The sequence below is a fragment of the Lampris incognitus genome, chromosome 2, assembly GCF_029633865.1.
Source record: "Lampris incognitus isolate fLamInc1 chromosome 2, fLamInc1.hap2, whole genome shotgun sequence".
In the NCBI taxonomy this organism is placed as follows: domain Eukaryota; kingdom Metazoa; phylum Chordata; class Actinopteri; order Lampriformes; family Lampridae; genus Lampris; species Lampris incognitus.
Window position 1 is genome coordinate 46,933,247 of NC_079212.1, and position 17,920 is coordinate 46,951,166.

General features: G+C 45.8%; 1 protein-coding gene across 1 annotated transcript in view; it reads right to left on the bottom strand.

The window, feature by feature from the left end:
• LOC130130139 (plexin-B1-like) overlaps positions 1-17,920 on the bottom strand; it is a 91,975-nt gene that overhangs the window by 15,690 nt on the left and 58,365 nt on the right. The window contains exons 22-33 of the mRNA XM_056299874.1: positions 15,809-16,051; positions 14,427-14,603; positions 13,263-13,411; positions 12,418-12,518; positions 11,875-12,092; positions 11,035-11,213; positions 10,808-10,874; positions 9,426-9,572; positions 8,397-8,571; positions 4,463-4,566; positions 3,875-3,959; positions 3,303-3,475 (exon numbers count right to left, since the gene is read on the bottom strand). Coding sequence (XP_056155849.1) covers positions 3,303-3,475; positions 3,875-3,959; positions 4,463-4,566; positions 8,397-8,571; positions 9,426-9,572; positions 10,808-10,874; positions 11,035-11,213; positions 11,875-12,092; positions 12,418-12,518; positions 13,263-13,411; positions 14,427-14,603; positions 15,809-16,051 — 1,818 coding nt within the window. The remainder of the gene's footprint in view (positions 1-3,302; positions 3,476-3,874; positions 3,960-4,462; positions 4,567-8,396; positions 8,572-9,425; positions 9,573-10,807; positions 10,875-11,034; positions 11,214-11,874; positions 12,093-12,417; positions 12,519-13,262; positions 13,412-14,426; positions 14,604-15,808; positions 16,052-17,920) is intronic.

Here is a 17,920-nt window from a genome sequence, read left to right on the forward strand (position 1 = left end):
CACACAATGAAATAGTATGGGTATATTATACATTTCCTGAATCTTTACAGTCCTGTGAGTATTCCAGTTTTTGTGTTTTGTGTCCCTGATATTCCTAGATGCCACAGGGCTAAAAGAAAGTATATAGTTTGGGCGAACGTTGCAGAAAGATGTGTGTTATTGACGGGTTGAAGAGCTCAAGTGACCTCTATATTTGTGAGAAATATCCACAACAGGGCTTGAATGAAAGCTAAGAAGGTCCCCTTTAAAATGATACCAAAGACAATATTATAGAACATTGAAAAATGTCCTGACCATGAGGCTAAACCAGGATATGCACCAGCGTCTAAAATGCAATTTACTTTAGGGGGTGGTTAACTTCATGAGCTGATAACTGTGATACAGCTGCCACTCAGGAATGGTTATCATACCAAAATATCATCTACAGACATGGATCCTTTCAAAAATTATATGTAAGTTTTGCCACCTTGAGTGTACCGAAATAGGAAATTTTGGGCTCTGGCCCATGGACTAGAAGAGTGGGGTAATTGGCCAAAAATACAACTGGGGAGAAAAAAAGCCGGGGGAGGGGAGTTATATGTTTCACAAACTGCTACTGAAACCACACATTTCTGAAATGTCTTCGCTTTTAGCCTGTGTTGATTTAAGCCATGTCAATTTTTAGGTATTAGGCTAATTCAAAAATTCAAAAATAAATAAATAAACTTAGGCAGCAGGCTGTTTGCAAGTAACCTGTATCCTGTCCTTACCTGAACAGTCATTGTGTTTCCATGTGAAATTGTAGGACTTTAGAGTGTGGGCTATGGTAGGGGTTCAGCAGTGTGGGCTACGGTAGGGTTTCAGCCTGTTACTCTGAGCACCATTTTTCTTTTTCTATAGATTTGCCTATCTGTTTGATCTGCCAATCACTTGCATACAGAAACATACACTACCGTTCAAAAGTTTGGGATCACATTGAAATGTCCATATTTTTGAAGGAAAAGCACTGTACTTTTCAATGAAGATAACGTTAAACTAGTCTTAACTTTAAAGAAATACTCTCTATACATTGCTAATGTGGTAAATGACTATTCTAGCTGCAAATGTCTGGTTTTTGGTGCAATATCTACATAGGTGTATAGAGGCCCATTTCAAGCAACTATCACTCCAGTGTTCTAATGGTACAATGTGTTTGCTCATTGGCTCAGAAGGCTAATTGATGATTAGAAAACCCTTGTGCAATCATGTTCACACATCTGAAAACAGATTAGCTCGTTACAGAAGCTACAAAACTGACCTTCCTTTGAGCAGATTGAGTTTCTGGAGCATCACATTTGTGGGGTCAATTAAACGCTCAAAATGGCCAGAAAAAGAGAACTTTCATCTGAAACTCGACAGTCTATTCTTGTTCTTAGAAATGAAGGCTATTCCATGCGAGAAATTGCTAAGAAATTGAAGATTTCCTACACCGGTGTGTACTACTCCCTTCAGAGGACAGCACAAACAGGCTCTAACCAGAGTAGAAAAAGAAGTGGGAGGCCGCGTTGCACAACTGAGCAAGAAGATAAGTACATTAGAGTCTCTAGTTTGAGAAACAGACGCCTCACAGGTCCCCAACAGGCATCTTCATTAAATAGTACCCGCAAAACACCAGTGTCAACATCTACAGTGAAGAGGCGGCTGCGGGATTCTGGTCTTCAGGGCAGAGTGGCAAAGAAAAAGCCATATCTGAGACTGACCAATAAAAGAAAAAGATTAAGATGGGCAAAAGAACACAGACATTGGACAGAGGAAGACTGGAAAAAAGTGTTGTGGACGGATGAATCCAAGTTTGAGGTGTTTGGATCACAAAGAAGAACGTTTGTGAGACGCAGAACAAATGAAAAGATGCTGGAAGAATGCCTGACGCCATCTGTTAAGCATGGTGGAGGTAATGTGATGGTCTGGGGTTGCTTTGGTGCTGGTAAGGTGGGAGATTTGTACAGGGTAAAAGGGATTCTGAATAAGGAAGGCTATCACTCCATTTTGCAACGCCATGCCATACCCAGTGGACAGCGCTTGATTGGAGCCAATTTCATCCTACAACAGGACAATGACCCTAAACACACCTCCAAATTGTGCAAGAACTATTTAGAGCAGAAGCAGGCAGCTGGTATTCTATCGGTAATGGAGTGGCCAGCGCAGTCACCAGATCTGAACCCCATTGAGCTGTTGTGGGAGCAGCTTGACCGTATGGTACGCAAGAAGTGCCCATCCAACCAATCCAACTTGTGGGAGCTGCTTCTGGAAGCGTGGGGTGCAATTTCTCCAGATTACCTCAACAAATTAACAGCTAGAATGCCAAAGGTCTGCAATGCTGTAATTGCTGCAAATGGAGGATTCTTTGACGAAAGCAAAGTTTGATGTAAAAAAAATCTTATTTCAAATACAAATCATTATTTCTAACCTTGTCAATGTCTTGACTCTATTTTCTATTCATTTCACAACATATGGTGGTGAATAAGTGTGACTTTTCATGGAAAACACAAAATTGTTTGGGTGATCCCAAACTTTTGAACGGTAGTGTATACTCTCCTGACGTGGCTGACTTCTGGCTTGTGCCTACATCCATGTGAGGTTTATTCATGCCTACGCCTGGTCTGTGTGGGTTTTAGCTACCTGCTCTGGTCTGTACTGCCCTTTGGTCAACGTGGGTTGTTTTTTTGGGGGGGGGGGTTCCCCCCTTTTCTCCCCAATTATACCTGGCCAATTACTCTTCCGAGCCATCCCGGTCGTTGCTCCACCGCCTCTGCCGATCCGGGGAGGGCTGCAGACAACCACATGCTTCCTCCGATACATGTGGAGTCGCCAGCCGCTTCTTTTCACCTGACAGTGAGGAGTTTCACCAGGGGGACGTAATGTGTGGGAGGATCACGCTATTCCCCCCAGTTCCCCCCAAACAGGCACCCTGACTGACCAGAGGAGGCACTAGTGCAGCAACCAGGACACATACCCACATCCGGCTTCCTACCCACATGGCCAATTGTGTCTGTAGGGACGCCTGACCAAGCCGAGGGAAACACGGGGATTCGAACCGGCAAGCCCCGTGTTGGTAGGCAACGGAATAGACTGCCACACCACCCGGATGCCCAACCAATGTTAAATTAATGTACCTTTATTGTTAAGTGTTACCCAATTATTAGATTATAATTTTGTATATGCATTTTGCATGTGTGTGTGTGTGTGTGTGTGTGTGTTTCAATTCTTTTTTTTTCTGTGTTGCTTAGATGTGCATTGTGCATAATGGGACATCCCAACATGCTCCTCCTACACAGTGTGTTTACCTTCATAGAGAGCAGCCGTGTGAGGTAGATCTCGGGGATGGCCTTGGCTCTTTCTCCTCCCTTCTCCCTCAGACTGCCTCTCCTGTGCTTGGGCAGCTCGGCCTCCTCACTAGCTTTCACCAGATGCCACAGCCTCACCCCGCCCTCCTCGCCATCATCCAGCATGGGGGTCTCTGGTGAGGAAGACACACATTCCGCTGACTGTCTGCTAAAGGTATGTGTGTGTGTGTGTGTGTGTGTCTGTGTGTGTGTGTGTGTGTGTGTACAAACCCGGTTGCAAGGTGTCCCATAATTTGCTCTCTTATATAATTTCCCCTATGAGAACTTGATTAAATTGATCGGTTGTATTTGTTTATCTGAAATGTCTTGATTACTATTCACACATTCTAGTGTAAAAAAAAATCACGGTGACCTTGGCACCGGATGAACTGACTACAAATTGTAAAGGTTGATCTTACATAATAGCTGACTCGAAGAAATTTAGGAAAAATTAAAAAAGTGTCTTCTCTGCACCACTGTTTCCCAACTTAATGTGACATCTCACAACGTGGACTCAGGTGAGGATAACTCACTCTCTCCTGGCATGTAGTCGTGACTGTCATGGTGGTGAAGCTTGGTGTTTCTCGGGACAAGGGCAACCGTTGCTCCGTCAGGGACCTGCACATAAAATATATATATATATATAATATATATCACAACTCTCATTCAGGGACCGTCATCTGGACAGAAATGTTGTAATATGTGAAACTGTTTCTAGTCTGATCTCACTGGTCACTTTGTTTCATGCTGCCATTTCTGCTGTGTGTGTGTGTGTGTGTGTGTGTGTGTGTTTTTGTGTGAGAGAGAGAGACAGACAGACAGATTGAAAGACAGGCAGAGAGAGAGACAACCAAACAGACAGACAGACAGACAGACAGACAGACAGACAGACAGAGAAAGAGACAGACAGACAGACAGATAGAGGAGAGCGAAAGACAGACCAACAGATAGACAGACAGACAGACACAGACAGAGACAGACAGACAGAGAGAGAGAGACAGACTGACAGACAGACAGACAGACAGACAGACAGACAGACAGACAGACAGAGAGAGCAAGAGAGAGACAGACAGACAGGCAGACAGAGAGAGTGAGAGAGACAGAGAGAGTAGTCTACTGACCTTGTAATGTTGTAATGTATTGAGGCGTTTCCAGGAACCCTGTACAACGGACGTCAGATCCTCGTCAGACAGGATCAGGTGACCTGCCATGCCAGCACGCCATTCTGGTGGGTAAACATATAGCGTGTGTATTCAGCCACATCTCATTTCATTCCAGAATACAGGAACAGCCAGAAGAAGGACGAAAAATAAGAAATTCACTCAGCTTGCAAAATTTAAAAGGCACCCTTACTAATATGCAAGCTGAACTAAGCTTCATCTCAATATACGTAGCATTCAGGGCACGCTTCCCTGAAAGTGTCACAGCACTGCCAATATCCATCCATCCATCCATTATCCAAACCTCTTATCCTGCTCCCAGGGTCGCGGGGATGCTGGAGCCTATCCCAGCAGTTACTGGACGGCAGGCAGGGAGACACCCTGGACAGGCCGCCAGACCATCACAGGGCCAACACACATTCACAAATTTACAACTAGGGACAATTTAGTATGGTTGATCCACCTGACCTACATGTCTTTGGATTGTGGGGGGAAACCGGAACACCCGGAGGAAACCCACACAGACACGGGGAGAACATGCAAACTCCACAGAGAGGACGACCCGGGACGACCCCCAAGGTTGGACTACCCCGGGGCTTGAACCCAGGCTCTTCTTGCTGTGAGGTGACCACGCTAACCACTGTACCACCGTGCCGCCCTGTTCATAATATAATAGCGTTATTCATGAGCCACTATTCTGAATGGCTGGGAGCATTTCTGGCCCCACCCCTTCCCTTGACAGAAACAATGGCTGCCCAACCAGAAGCCATCTTGGTCTAAGCACGGGCAACCGCATGTGAATTCTGGATTGACTGTGCCTGGGGTGACATTCTGAATGGCTTGTTCACATGGTGCCATTTGGTCCCACATAAAAAGCTGGTGAAACAGAGATGTCCTATAAGTGATGGGAAAACATGAAAATGGTACTCTTGCTGACGGCAAAATCCAAAATCTTGTTTTCCATAATCTTCATCTTCTTCTTTCGGCTTGTTCCCTGTTTCCCAGGGGGCACCACAGTGGATTTGATAGTTTCCATCGGTATACACAGCACCAATGTCCGCATAGCACAGTCTGCATAATGATTTGGCAAAATTTTATGTAAAATTTTACGTTTTCCATAATACCCCTCCTTTAAATATAAAAATAAGAATAAATAAGAAAAGTTGGCCTCTACATCCAGGAGGTCCTTGTCTCAGCTGCATGCTTTGCTGCCTTTGGAGTGTCTTGTAGAAGACCCGACTCCTGACCCTGATGGCCCGTGTAGGCTCTTCAGAGACCTTGAGCCGTCATCTGGTGAGGGGGAGGCACGGCTCTGATGAGGATGGATTTGGAAAAAACACATCCAGGGGACTGTATCTACTTTCAAATATCAATCCCTTATGAGGTCTCCTCCACCACTGCCAACCCTGAGCATGCTATGGCCATAAATCCACCTGCTGTTCCACGGGTATCAACACTGCAGACCATCACACGTCTTCTGTCCCTCTCTTTTTTCCAGGGCATGTTTCCTTTCAGCAAAACTACTGTACAGAAATCAGTCCATTTTCCCCCCTCACTTCTTGTCAGTCTCTTTTTGCTATGGACGTTTAACTTCATTTGTGGGATATTTCCTTCCACCTCGGTTACTTCTGAGAATGTGTGAAGAAGCCAATCAATGTAGAGAATACAAGAACTCTCTTTCTCTCTAGCTCATTTAAAAGAGGGCTTAAGTCTTCAGTGCAAAGGGACTCTATGTTTTACAGAAGCCCTGCCACTGCAGTATGCAGCCTCTCAGTAAGTAAGCATCCAAACAGAAAGTTTGCCTCTATTCAAGCGTGGCAAGATAATTAAGACAAAGGAGGTCGAAGGAAAGCGTTGACTGGGAGGCTGTCGGCTCATTTCATTTAATGAACTGAAGATATTGGATAAACCCATGTGATGTTGAAAACGTTCATCAGGACGGGTTGGCAATTTTCTGAATTGTCCATGATGGAGACATAAACTTGAAATAATTTTCCCTCCGTTCCCCAAAATAATTCCAAGTTTGATTAATGTCGGCGCAGTCCATCACTATTTAGAAACAACAGCGATTGCTTTTGTAATGAGCTGTAACACTATTAACAAAAGATGATGGGAGTTTTCACATCACATCTGCACCCGGGAATAATTGAAAACCAATTTTAGACAACCCATTATGTGGCTATGATGTCTTGTAATAAGTTATCTTGCAGGGGTGGGTAGCGACGTGTTACAAGTAACGCACACTGAGTAACAGAGTAGTTTTTTTAAGGAACGGGTACTTCTGTTCCTTTATGAAAACTGTACTTCTACTCTTTACTCGAGTATATTTTCGAGCCAGTAATCGACTTTTTACTTCACTATATTTGCCATTTATACCTTCGTTACAAGTAGTCTGTTCAAAATGCGGGGATCGAGAGTTGGGGAGGGGGAAGAGCGCGTGAAGAGCACCTGTACTGCAGATGCCAAGTTGCCAAACAAGCACTACCCGATGACGGAGCAACCGGAACAAGAGGCAGCTTCCGGCGACAATCCCTGACCACATCTGACCACACTTTTCATACCAAAATCTAAAAAGAGCAACACTTACATGTTGAAGTGCTTAATGTGCCTCCCGAAAAACATTCGAGGCGTCCGCTTTTAAAAGCTCCTCTTCTAACCTCTGCACGCACATCGAAGTAAGTTGCACATATTGTGAAAATGTAGTTAGCTAGCTAACGTTAGCTGTGTTAATTTTTCATCTGTTATGTTATATGTTTATGGGGTGTCCGGGTAGCATGGCGGTCTATTCCGTTGCCTATCAACACGGGGATCGCCGCTTCGAATCCCCGTGTTGTCTCCAGCTTGGTTGGGCGTCCCTACAGACAAAATTGGCCGTGTCTGCAGGTGAGAAGCCGGTTGTGGGTATGTGTCCTGGTCGCTGCACTAGAACCTCCTCTGGTTGGTCGGGGCCCCTGTTCAGGGGGGAGGGGGAACTGGGGGGACTAGTGTGATCCTCTCATGTGCTACGTTCCCCTGGTGAAACTCCTTACTGTCAGGTGAAAAGAAGTGGCTGGCGACTCCACATGTATCAGAGGAGGCATGTGGTAGTCTGCAGCCCTCCCTGGATCAGCAGAGAGGGTGGAGCAGCGACAGGGAAGAGTGGAGTAATTGGCCGGATACAATAGGGGAGAAAAATCCAAAAAAAAGAAACACATATCGTCACGCATGCTCAATAATCCAGGTGAGGAAATCACAGGAGGTGAATCAGTTCATCTGGACACGACGTTTATTGTAAGAAACGCTTCATCACTCGTCTCAGTGACTTCGTCAGTCTCAGTTTACCCCAACCTTATAAACAGACACAGTCAGTACAAACCATCTAAACTGGGATAGTTGCATAACAACTACCCCGTTAATGTGTGGCCGTTAACCCTCTGTGAATAGCACGTGTTAACGGCCACGGCTCTTAAAGCAGATCTCTGGTTCTGACTGTTGTGTAGCTGTCCCAGTTCAGATGGTCTGTACTGTGTCTGTTTATAAGGTTGGGGTAACCTGCTATTTTCTTATTTATTCTTATTTTCATATTTAAAGGAGGGCTATCATAGAAAACGTAAATCTAAACAGTGTAACTAGAAAGTTCAACTAAACCACTCACAATGTTTCCAAGAAGACACCGGTGGTGGTGGTGGTGTTACTTATGAACTTCTTAAAGTATGTCATAAATTTGTCACTATAAGACATGCTTCCGGAAACACTTGCGATTTTTTTTGGACACATCTTACAGAATCTTGTCAGGTATGTCACTCAACATCAGTACTGGGGGAAACCCAATACAGGTTTGCAAGGAATCCCTTCATCATTTTCTGCAGGTGCCAAGAGGAGAGGATGTACACCCTGTGGAGCAACGTGGACTTACCCAGGTGTAAAGAGTCGATGTGGGGCCTCTGTGAGAAGGAGGTGCCTTTCCAGGTTTGTTCCAGGAGTTTCTCCTTCACTTGGGTGATGGTGTCACAGTCCAGCACCTTGGCTGGCATGGTCTGGCTGCTGGCACCAGTGCTGCCCCCTACTGCTGGCATCAGAACATTCAGCGTCTAGGTAGGAGGACATTAACGGCTTGATTACTCCAAGAACGTCACCTAAGAGAACCGAATCCCTAATATGCACCTCACTGAGGATCGTAAGTGGAGAGCTGAGCTCGGATGTGGGTTCATGTAGGTGTAGATACCAGTTTATTAGTGTACAACTGCTTTTTCAATAAAAGTTTGGCTTTTTTAGGACAGGATAAACCCCTATTTTTAGAATAATGGCCATACATTTTTCAAGATTTCCGCGATCACAAGTTCATGACGAGTGTGTGTGTGTGTGTGTGTGTGTGTGTGTCTTTGTTTTTGTTTTTTTGAAGTGACATAGAAGCCTCTCTAGGAGAAGCCGGATCATTCAGGCACCATCTTGGAGTCACTGCTGGGCATTAAGTTGTTGACCAACAACACTACACCTCTCTCTGTACAATGTGGAGCTGCCGGTACCTCACATTCTGACACATATATCATCATTTGCATCCAGTATCCAGGAACACTTGCGAATTTTACACATGGAGTGTTGAAGGTTTTTCTAAAGGATGCTATTTCACAGAAAAAGGTATTTTTTTCCCACTTTAACTGGTACTTGTACGCATGCGCTATTCACTGATTCAGGAATCACTGACATTTGCACATGATGTGTGTCAGATAATGGAACTGCATGAATCCAAGTGTGTGATTGGCAGATTTATATGCAGACAAAGACATTTTGATTGGCCAGTTTTGCTGACAGCATGTCTTAACACTGTCAGTGCCTCCATCTTTAGCGTTCCAAATTGTCCCGTTCAAAACCGAAGGAGGGCACTGTGTCCACTATAATTTAAAAGGTGGTCTATGATAATACGTGTTTGTGTGTGTGTACTAACCAGTGTGCGGTACTCCACATCCTCTCGTAGCAGTCGGTTGTCATTCAGCGTGTACTTGGCCTTCCCTGTCACGGCATCCACAGGTCCCTTATCCACCTGGTGCTTTATGGCTCTGAACAGCATGTAGAACGACTCCCCTGCTGATTCCTGGCCGGGTACGAATACAGCAGGTCAGTAATGTCCTGACACAACAGCATTTGATGAGGAACAAAATGCTAAAACGTCTTGTCTGTCTAGCAGCTCCTATACTATCTACTGAACTGGTGTGCTGGGCCACTGTGCTTGAAGGAAATAGCCAAAATGGCCTTAAGAATTTCATTTGTATTCATCTCAATGAGGGGTAGGGTGGGGTGTCACATGGTTTGAATGCATTATAAACAATAATCTCTTGTTTATTGATCTTGGAAGGTGGTGGCGTGGATTCGCGTTTGCAGTGGCCTCACCCAGTACCGACTATGCAGTGTCTTTGTCCATGTCTACGTCTGCATCTAAGTTTGTGTCATCGTGTGAAGTTTTTATTTTGATCATCGATTTCACTAGGCCGGGACAACTGGAGCCGGATCGGCTGAGAGAGCTTGTTCTGCTCCATTGTGTGGGCCCAGGGACCACGGCCCTGCCTGGAGCTGCGAACGAGGAGGTAACACCGACAGCGGTTTGACAGGACACGGAAGCGGGGCAGGCTAAGCTAACTGCTAGCCCATGCAGATCAGCAGTTCTGACAGTCATCCTGCCTGGCATTCGTTCTCTGTTAGACTGTGTTGCACTGGGTGGACTGTGTTGTTAACTGTTTTGTGCTTTGTTCTCTCTGTTTTTGGTGGTGTTGTTTTTGGAGGTTTTTGGATATGTGTTGTTGTGTTTTGTGTTGCACTGCTGTGGGCTGGGGGAAAACGAAATTTCGTTTCTTTTGTGTACGTAGTACATAAGATGAAATGACAAATAAATAGTTCCTGGTTGCTGTTGAAGCACTGCCACTAATATAGAATACCGTATTATACTGAATATACAGGCTAATAATATAGATGGAAGGAGTTGTGTGAAGCACTGTTTGTGGCATCGTCCCATACTGGAAAACCATGTGATCATCCCAGCAAGCTTGTAGCAGTCCTAAACTCTACTTCTACCTGTATTAGTACTGCTGGATTTCATCAAAAGCTCATTTTCATGTGTGGGTCAACAGTGAAGGAGTGGTACAGCAAGCACACACTGTAAAAAGTGATACTTCTTTAATGGCTACACTCAATGGAGTTATTTTCTTTTGTCAAATCAATAGTTTGTACTTTAGAGGACATGAGGAGACATTTGGCAAGATGCTGTGTCCTCTGAAATCTTTGACACATTATTTATGTGACTTCTCGCCATACTTGTAGAAGTGAACGTCATACCCTCAGGAAGGTGAACAGACAAATGGACATCCAGTTTGTCAGAAGCTTTTCCACCACAGATTCAGTTCTGCAAAGACAGACAAACACACACACACACACACACACACACACACACACACACACACACACACACACACACACACACACACAAAGAAAAATCATTTTACAACCTTCCAACCCCTTAACAGTAAAAAAGATCAGTCGATGGATAAACTGTTCCCCCTCACCTCCTGAGCATGAGTTTGGGATTCTTGGCCACATATTGTTCGACCAGATCATTGAGCAAGGTCTTCAGGATGTCCGTAAAGTACTCCAGTTTACCGTGCAGAGCTACGGTCAGGAGGGAGGCGACGTAAGCTCGGTCTCTGGGGGAGAAGGTCCGCTGGACCTCCAGGGTGTGAATGAACTAGAGCGAGAATAAAGACAAGAAAATACCAATTAAAAACTCTACTCATCCATCTCATCTCATCTTATCTTCAGCCGCTTCTCCGGGGTCGGGTCGCGGTGACAGCAAGCTAAGCAGGGCACTCCAGATATCCCTCTTCCCAGCAACGCCCTCCAGCTCCTCCTGGGGGATCCCAAGGCGTTCCCAGGCCAGATTGGACATGTAGTCCCTCCAGCGAGTTCTGGGTCTACCCCGGGGTCTCCCCCCAGTTGGCCATGCCCGGAAAACCTCCGAAGGAAGGCGCCCAGGAGGCATCCTAATCAGATGCCTGAACCACCTCAACTGGCTCCTTTCGACACGAAGGAGCAGCGGTTCTACTCCAAGCTCCCTCCGGATATCCGGGATCCTCACCCTATCTCTAAGGTTGAGCCCAGACACCCTATGGAGGAAACTCATTTCAGCTGGATAAAAACTATTAAAAAAAACTATAAATAAAACTAAAAACTACACAGTCATGTCAAAAACAAAGTTTTGCAGATTTTATTGTGTCCCTGACAGATTGTGGTTTCATCTCAACTCAAATAGTCCTTGTCAGTCTGTTTCCACTCTCCAGGGCATTCCCACCTAACTGCACCATCAAGCATCTTCTCTCCCATCAAATACGGTAATCCTGTCCCCTGACCTTGGTGAGGAAGAGTTTACTGTTGAGAAGATTGGACAGCTGAACCAGCCCTTGCTCCACCGTCTGCCGGCGGCTCTCCGGCACGTCTAAATCTCGTCTCAGTGGCGACTCCTGGTGGCCGGGGAAGAAAATGCGCTCGGCGTACGCCCGGTAATCCAGGAAGGGAATTCCTGAACCCACCAGGTCACTGGACATGTCCATCATCTCTGTCATGAGGTCTGCAGGAGGGCGGAGGGGGAAGGAGAAGAGAGCACGAGAGAGAGACAGAGGAGATACGTGGGGGGGGGGGATAAATAAAGAAGGATATAAAGGAGGCGATGGAGTGATGAAAGGATGCAATGAAAATGGAAGAGACGAAAGAGAGTATTGGGAAAAGCAGAGAAGAAGTAGAGGACAGACAGGGTGAGTGAGAAAGAGGGAAGGTGAAGTGTGAGGGATGTGGTAAAAGAGGGATAAATGAAGGAAGTAGATGTGTTAGAGAGAAACATCAAATAAATATTTCCTCTACACTGTTAAAAATGTAAAAAAAACTTTTGACTTTACCTGTGAACTCCTTCTTACAGCGGTCTCTGACGCTGGTCTCGAGGTTCTCTAGCTGGATCTGGACCTTCTTATAGTCCCTCATAGCCTGCTTACTCTTCCTCCTAACAAAAACAAAGGATATATATATTTCTATAAACCGGAGAGTGAGGAAGACAGGGCCATATGAATGGCTGAGGCCTTCGTACCTCATTTTTTTAGCTTAACTCAAAGAAAATGTGAATTTCACTTCCTGTCTCAATGTATCGCCTAGAGTTTCACTGTCAGCCATAATTAATCGTTTATGGTGCACAGTCACATGACCTGACTATGAGGTACGTCATAATTTCTTTCAAAAATCCATTTCCAACACCCTTGGGTTTTTTTTCTATATATTAAAACTTCGACTTTTCCAACCTCAAGTGAGTGTCAAAACATTTTTGAGATATTTAGGTGTTGTTTTTTTTTTAAAATTCAGGCATTTCCATTCACGCTCTGTAAAATTTTGCCAAAAAAGGTGTTTATGGAAACATCCCAAATGACTATGTCAGTCCAGCAGTGTGTATGTGGGGGAAGGTGTGTAAATGGGGGACGGTGTGTATGTGGGGGAAGGAAGGTGTGTAAGTGGGGGAAGGTGTATATGTGGGGGAAAGTGTGTGTTTATGTGGGGGAAGGTGTGTATGTGGGGGTAAGGTGTGTATGTGGGGGGAAGTGTGTGTGGGGGGGTGTATGTGGGGGGGAAGGTGTGTATGTGGGGGAAGGTGTGTATGTGGGGGAAAGTGTGTGTGTGGGGGGGCGTATGTGGGGGAAAGTGTGTGTGTGGGGGGGGAGGTGTGTATGTGGGGGAAGGAAGGTGTGTAACCATTCACCTGTATATGAGCACTATAATCAGTACAATGAGCGCCACTATGGAGGCTCCCACCCCCACGCCCACCTGGGCCTCCAGGGGGAAGGTGGACTGGGCCTGGCTGTCGTACTGCACCCTGCCCAGGGAGAAGTTCAGGTTCCCCATCTGCACCTGCAGGCCGACGGAGAGAGAGCCACTTTACACTTCATCTGTGACCAACCAGGAATGTTAATTTCCATGAGGCAATCCAGTTTGGCATGTCATCAAACACATGATAATAACCCCTGTCATCCAGGATGAGACAAAGTACCTTGTTTCGTATTTTTTATTGACAATTAGAGGATAGTAACAGGGGACAGTTGTTGAATTCAGGGTTGTGTGAGGCTGGAGCTGATCTCCGCAAATTTGTGGTAGAAGACAAGAAGATATGAAAGCCTTTACTGTCAATAGAATGATAAAATGAACAATAAAATTAAGGGTGCTGCTCCTGATTGAGGCATTAAAGACAGGGGGCGCAACCTTCTCACCACCTCACTTAGGTCGCCCGTCAGGACGCCCCAAAACTGCTTCCACATGGCGTTTCCAACTATCCCGCTCTTTCATGATCATTTCTAGCTCCTGTACGTTCTCCACCCATGTCCCTTAGTAGGTTGTCCACACAGATGGTTCTTCTACCACGTTAAGTTTCTCCATCAGGTGGTTGCCAGAGCACCAGTTTGTTGGCAGCTTCATCACCGTCACGCACGCAGTGGCCCACGAGACGCACCCTTCTCTGTTGCACTTCTGTGGACATCATAGGGAGCTCTTCATATACATCTGTCAGGTGTCTCCTCCATGACACACTGAGCGCCATTCTAGGCATCCTAGAACAGCATCCATCTAGCTCTTTCTGCAGAGACACCGTCACTGTCCAGGTCTCGGCGCCGTAGAGTAAAACCGTTTCAACAGTTGCCACAAAAAGTCCAACTTTTACCTTTCTTGACAGCGTGAAGGTCCATATTTTCCTCAACTTAAGTGCCTTCCTTACCGCAAAGTCGTTTTCTGTACTTTCAGTCAATGCTCCAGGGCATTTAAAGGGGGCAAAACAAAAGAAAAACAACCCCAATATCCAAACAATCACGGTCGACAACACAGGTTATGAAATAATGAATGAGGTAAGTGTGTGTTTTTACTCGAGGTGACTCACTGTGAACTCGGGCAGACTCTCTATACCCTCCTGCTTCCTGCTGGCTGTGACGGAGGGCTGCTGGGCAGGGGGCTCGCAGTACAGGTGGTTGTGGGTCAGGGTCTTTACTTCACACACACCTTCGCCGATCAGAGCCACCACCTCCTCCTTGTGGATGGCCAAGTCCAGGTTCTGTCCCTGGTGAAGAAGACAGGGAAGGAAGAGAGAGAGAGAGAGATGTAATATTGAATTTCAGCATCACCCACCAGCAATATCACTACTATTGATGATTTAGGACAACTTTCCAATTTACTACAATTTTTTCTGTGTTGATCATTTACTTTTTTTACTTTATGATTCTTTTTTATAAATGTTTATATACATCCATCCATTATTCAAACCGCGTATCCTTACTCAGGTTCATGGGGATGCCGGAGCCTATCCCAGCAGTCATTGGGCGGCAGGCAGGGAGACACCCTGGGCAGGACGCCAGGCCATCACAGGGCCCACACACACACACACACACACACACATACATTCATACCTAGGGCGAATTTAGTACGGCCAACGGCCGATTCACCTGACCTACATGTCTTTGGACTGTGGGAGGAAACCGGAGCACCCGGAGGAAACTCACGCAAACATGGGGAGAACATGCAAACTCCACACAGAGGATAACCCGGGACGACCCCCAAGGTTGAACTACCCCGGGGCTCGAACCCAGGACCTTCTTGCTGTGAGGCGACCGCGCTAACCACTGCGCTACCGTGCTGCCATTTACACACACACATATATATATATATATATATATATATTTCCCCTTTTTCTCCCCAATTGTACTTGACCCAATTACCCCACTTTTCTGAGCCGTCCCGGTCTCTGCTCCACCCCCTCTGCCGATCCGGGGAGGGCTGCAGACTACCACATGCTCCTCCCATACATGTGGTGTCGCCAGCCGCAGCCGCTTCTTTTCATCTGACAGTCAGGAGTTTCACCAGGGGTATGTAGCGCGTGGGAGGATCACGCTATTCCCCCCAGTTCCCCCCCCCCCGAACAGGCGCCCCGACCGACCAGAGGAGGCGCTAGTGCAGCAACCAGGACACATACCTACATTCGGCTTCCCACCTGCAGACACGGCCAATTGCGTTGGTAGGGACACCCGACCAAGCCGGAGGTAACACGGGGATTCAAACCGGCGATCCCCGTGTTTGTAGGCAATGGAATAGACCGCTACATTACCCGGACACCCCATACTTTGTCATTCTATCTCTATAGGCGTAACACTGAAAAGCCTGCTAATCATGAGAGAACATTTGAGGAAGTAACCAAACTTCAGTCAGTGTCAAAAACAACGCGTGTGTTGTTTGTATGTTTTATTTGTTGTTTACAGTGAGACTACCCACCTCAACGGAGATGATGCTGCCGGGCTTGTGGTGGTAGGGTTTGCTGGGGTCGTTCTGATTCAGCGGGTAGAGCACCGGGTTGGGCTCGTAACTGAACGGCTCGCTGCCCACGGCGCTGAAGTCAAAATGGAGGCTGTCCAGCAGGAAGTGAACTTTGACCCGGGCCCTCCTGGCCTCCGGGCCCACTGCCGGGGTGGGGCACAGCATCAAAGAGGAGCTGCTCACTGTACAGCGAGACTCGTACTACGAAACCGACGGCCAGGAGCAGAGAAACAACAAATGAAAAGGGCAGAGAAAAATAAGTGTTTTTGTACGACAAAATGTGTGTTGGGGGGGAGAGAGGACATGTGAGGAGACACCTGAGCACAGATACAGAGAGTGGACCTGACTAGCACATAAGGTACACTACCGTTCAAAAGTTTGGGATCACCCAAACAATTTTGTGTTTTCCATGAAAAGTCACACTTATTCACCACCATATGTTGTGAAATGAATAGAAAATAGAGTCAAGACATTGACAAGGTTAGAAATAATGATTTGTATTTGAAATAAGATTTTTTTTACATCAAACTTTGCTTTCGTCAAAGAATCCTCCATTTGCAGCAATTACAGCATTGCAGACCTTTGGCATTCTAGCTGTTAATTTGTTGAGGTAATCTGGAGAAATTGCACCCCACGCTTCCAGAAGCAGCTCCCACAAGTTGGATTGGTTGGATGGGCACTTCTTGCGTACCATACGGTCAAGCTGCTCCCACAACAGCTCAATGGGGTTCAGATCTGGTGACTGCGCTGGCCACTCCATTACCGATAGAATACCAGCTGCCTGCTTCTGCTCTAAATAGTTCTTGCACAATTTGGAGGTGTGTTTAGGGTCATTGTCCTGTTGTAGGATGAAATTGGCTCCAATCAAGCGCTGTCCACTGGGTATGGCATGGCGTTGCAAAATGGAGTGATAGCCTTCCTTATTCAGAATCCCTTTTACCCTGTACAAATCTCCCACCTTACCAGCACCAAAGCAACCCCAGACCATCACATTACCTCCACCATGCTTAACAGATGGCGTCAGGCATTCTTCCAGCATCTTTTCATTTGTTCTGCGTCTCACAAACGTTCTTCTTTGTGATCCAAACACCTCAAACTTGGATTCATCCGTCCACAACACTTTTTTCCAGTCTTCCTCTGTCCAATGTCTGTGTTCTTTTGCCCATCTTAATCTTTTTCTTTTATTGGTCAGTCTCAGATATGGCTTTTTCTTTGCCACTCTGCCCTGAAGACCAGAATCCCGCAGCCGCCTCTTCACTGTAGATGTTGACACTGGTGTTTTGCGGGTACTATTTAATGAAGATGCCAGTTGGGGACCTGTGAGGCGTCTGTTTCTCAAACTAGAGACTCTAATGTACTTATCTTCTTGCTCAGTTGTGCAACGCGGCCTCCCACTTCTTTTTCTACTCTGGTTAGAGCCTGTTTGTGCTGTCCTCTGAAGGGAGTAGTACACACCGGTGTAGGAAATCTTCAATTTCTTAGCAATTTCTCGCATGGAATAGCCTTCATTTCTAAGAACAAGAATAGACTGTCGAGTTTCAGATGAAAGTTCTCTTTTTCTGGCCATTTTGAGCGTTTAATTGACCCCACAAATGTGATGCTCCAGAAACTCAATCTGCTCAAAGGAAGGTCAGTTTTGTAGCTTCTGTAACGAGCTAAACTGTTTTCAGATGTGTGAACATGATTGCACAAGGGTTTTCTAATCATCAATTAGCCTTCTGAGCCAATGAGCAAACACATTGTACCATTAGAACACTGGAGTGATAGTTGCTTGACATGGGCCTCTATACACCTATGTAGATATTGCACCAAAAACCAGACATTTGCAGCTAGAATAGTCATTTACCACATTAGCAATGTATAGAGTGTATTTCTTTAAAGTTAAGACTAGTTTAAAGTTATCTTCATTGAAAAGTACAGTGCTTTTCCTTCAAAAATATGGACATTTCAATGTGATCCCAAACTTTTGAACGGTAGTGTACATCAAATGGAGGGAAGATAGAAAAGAGATCAACTATAGATGATGATGATGATGATGATCGATTTCAAACATGTAAACAAGCAGGATAT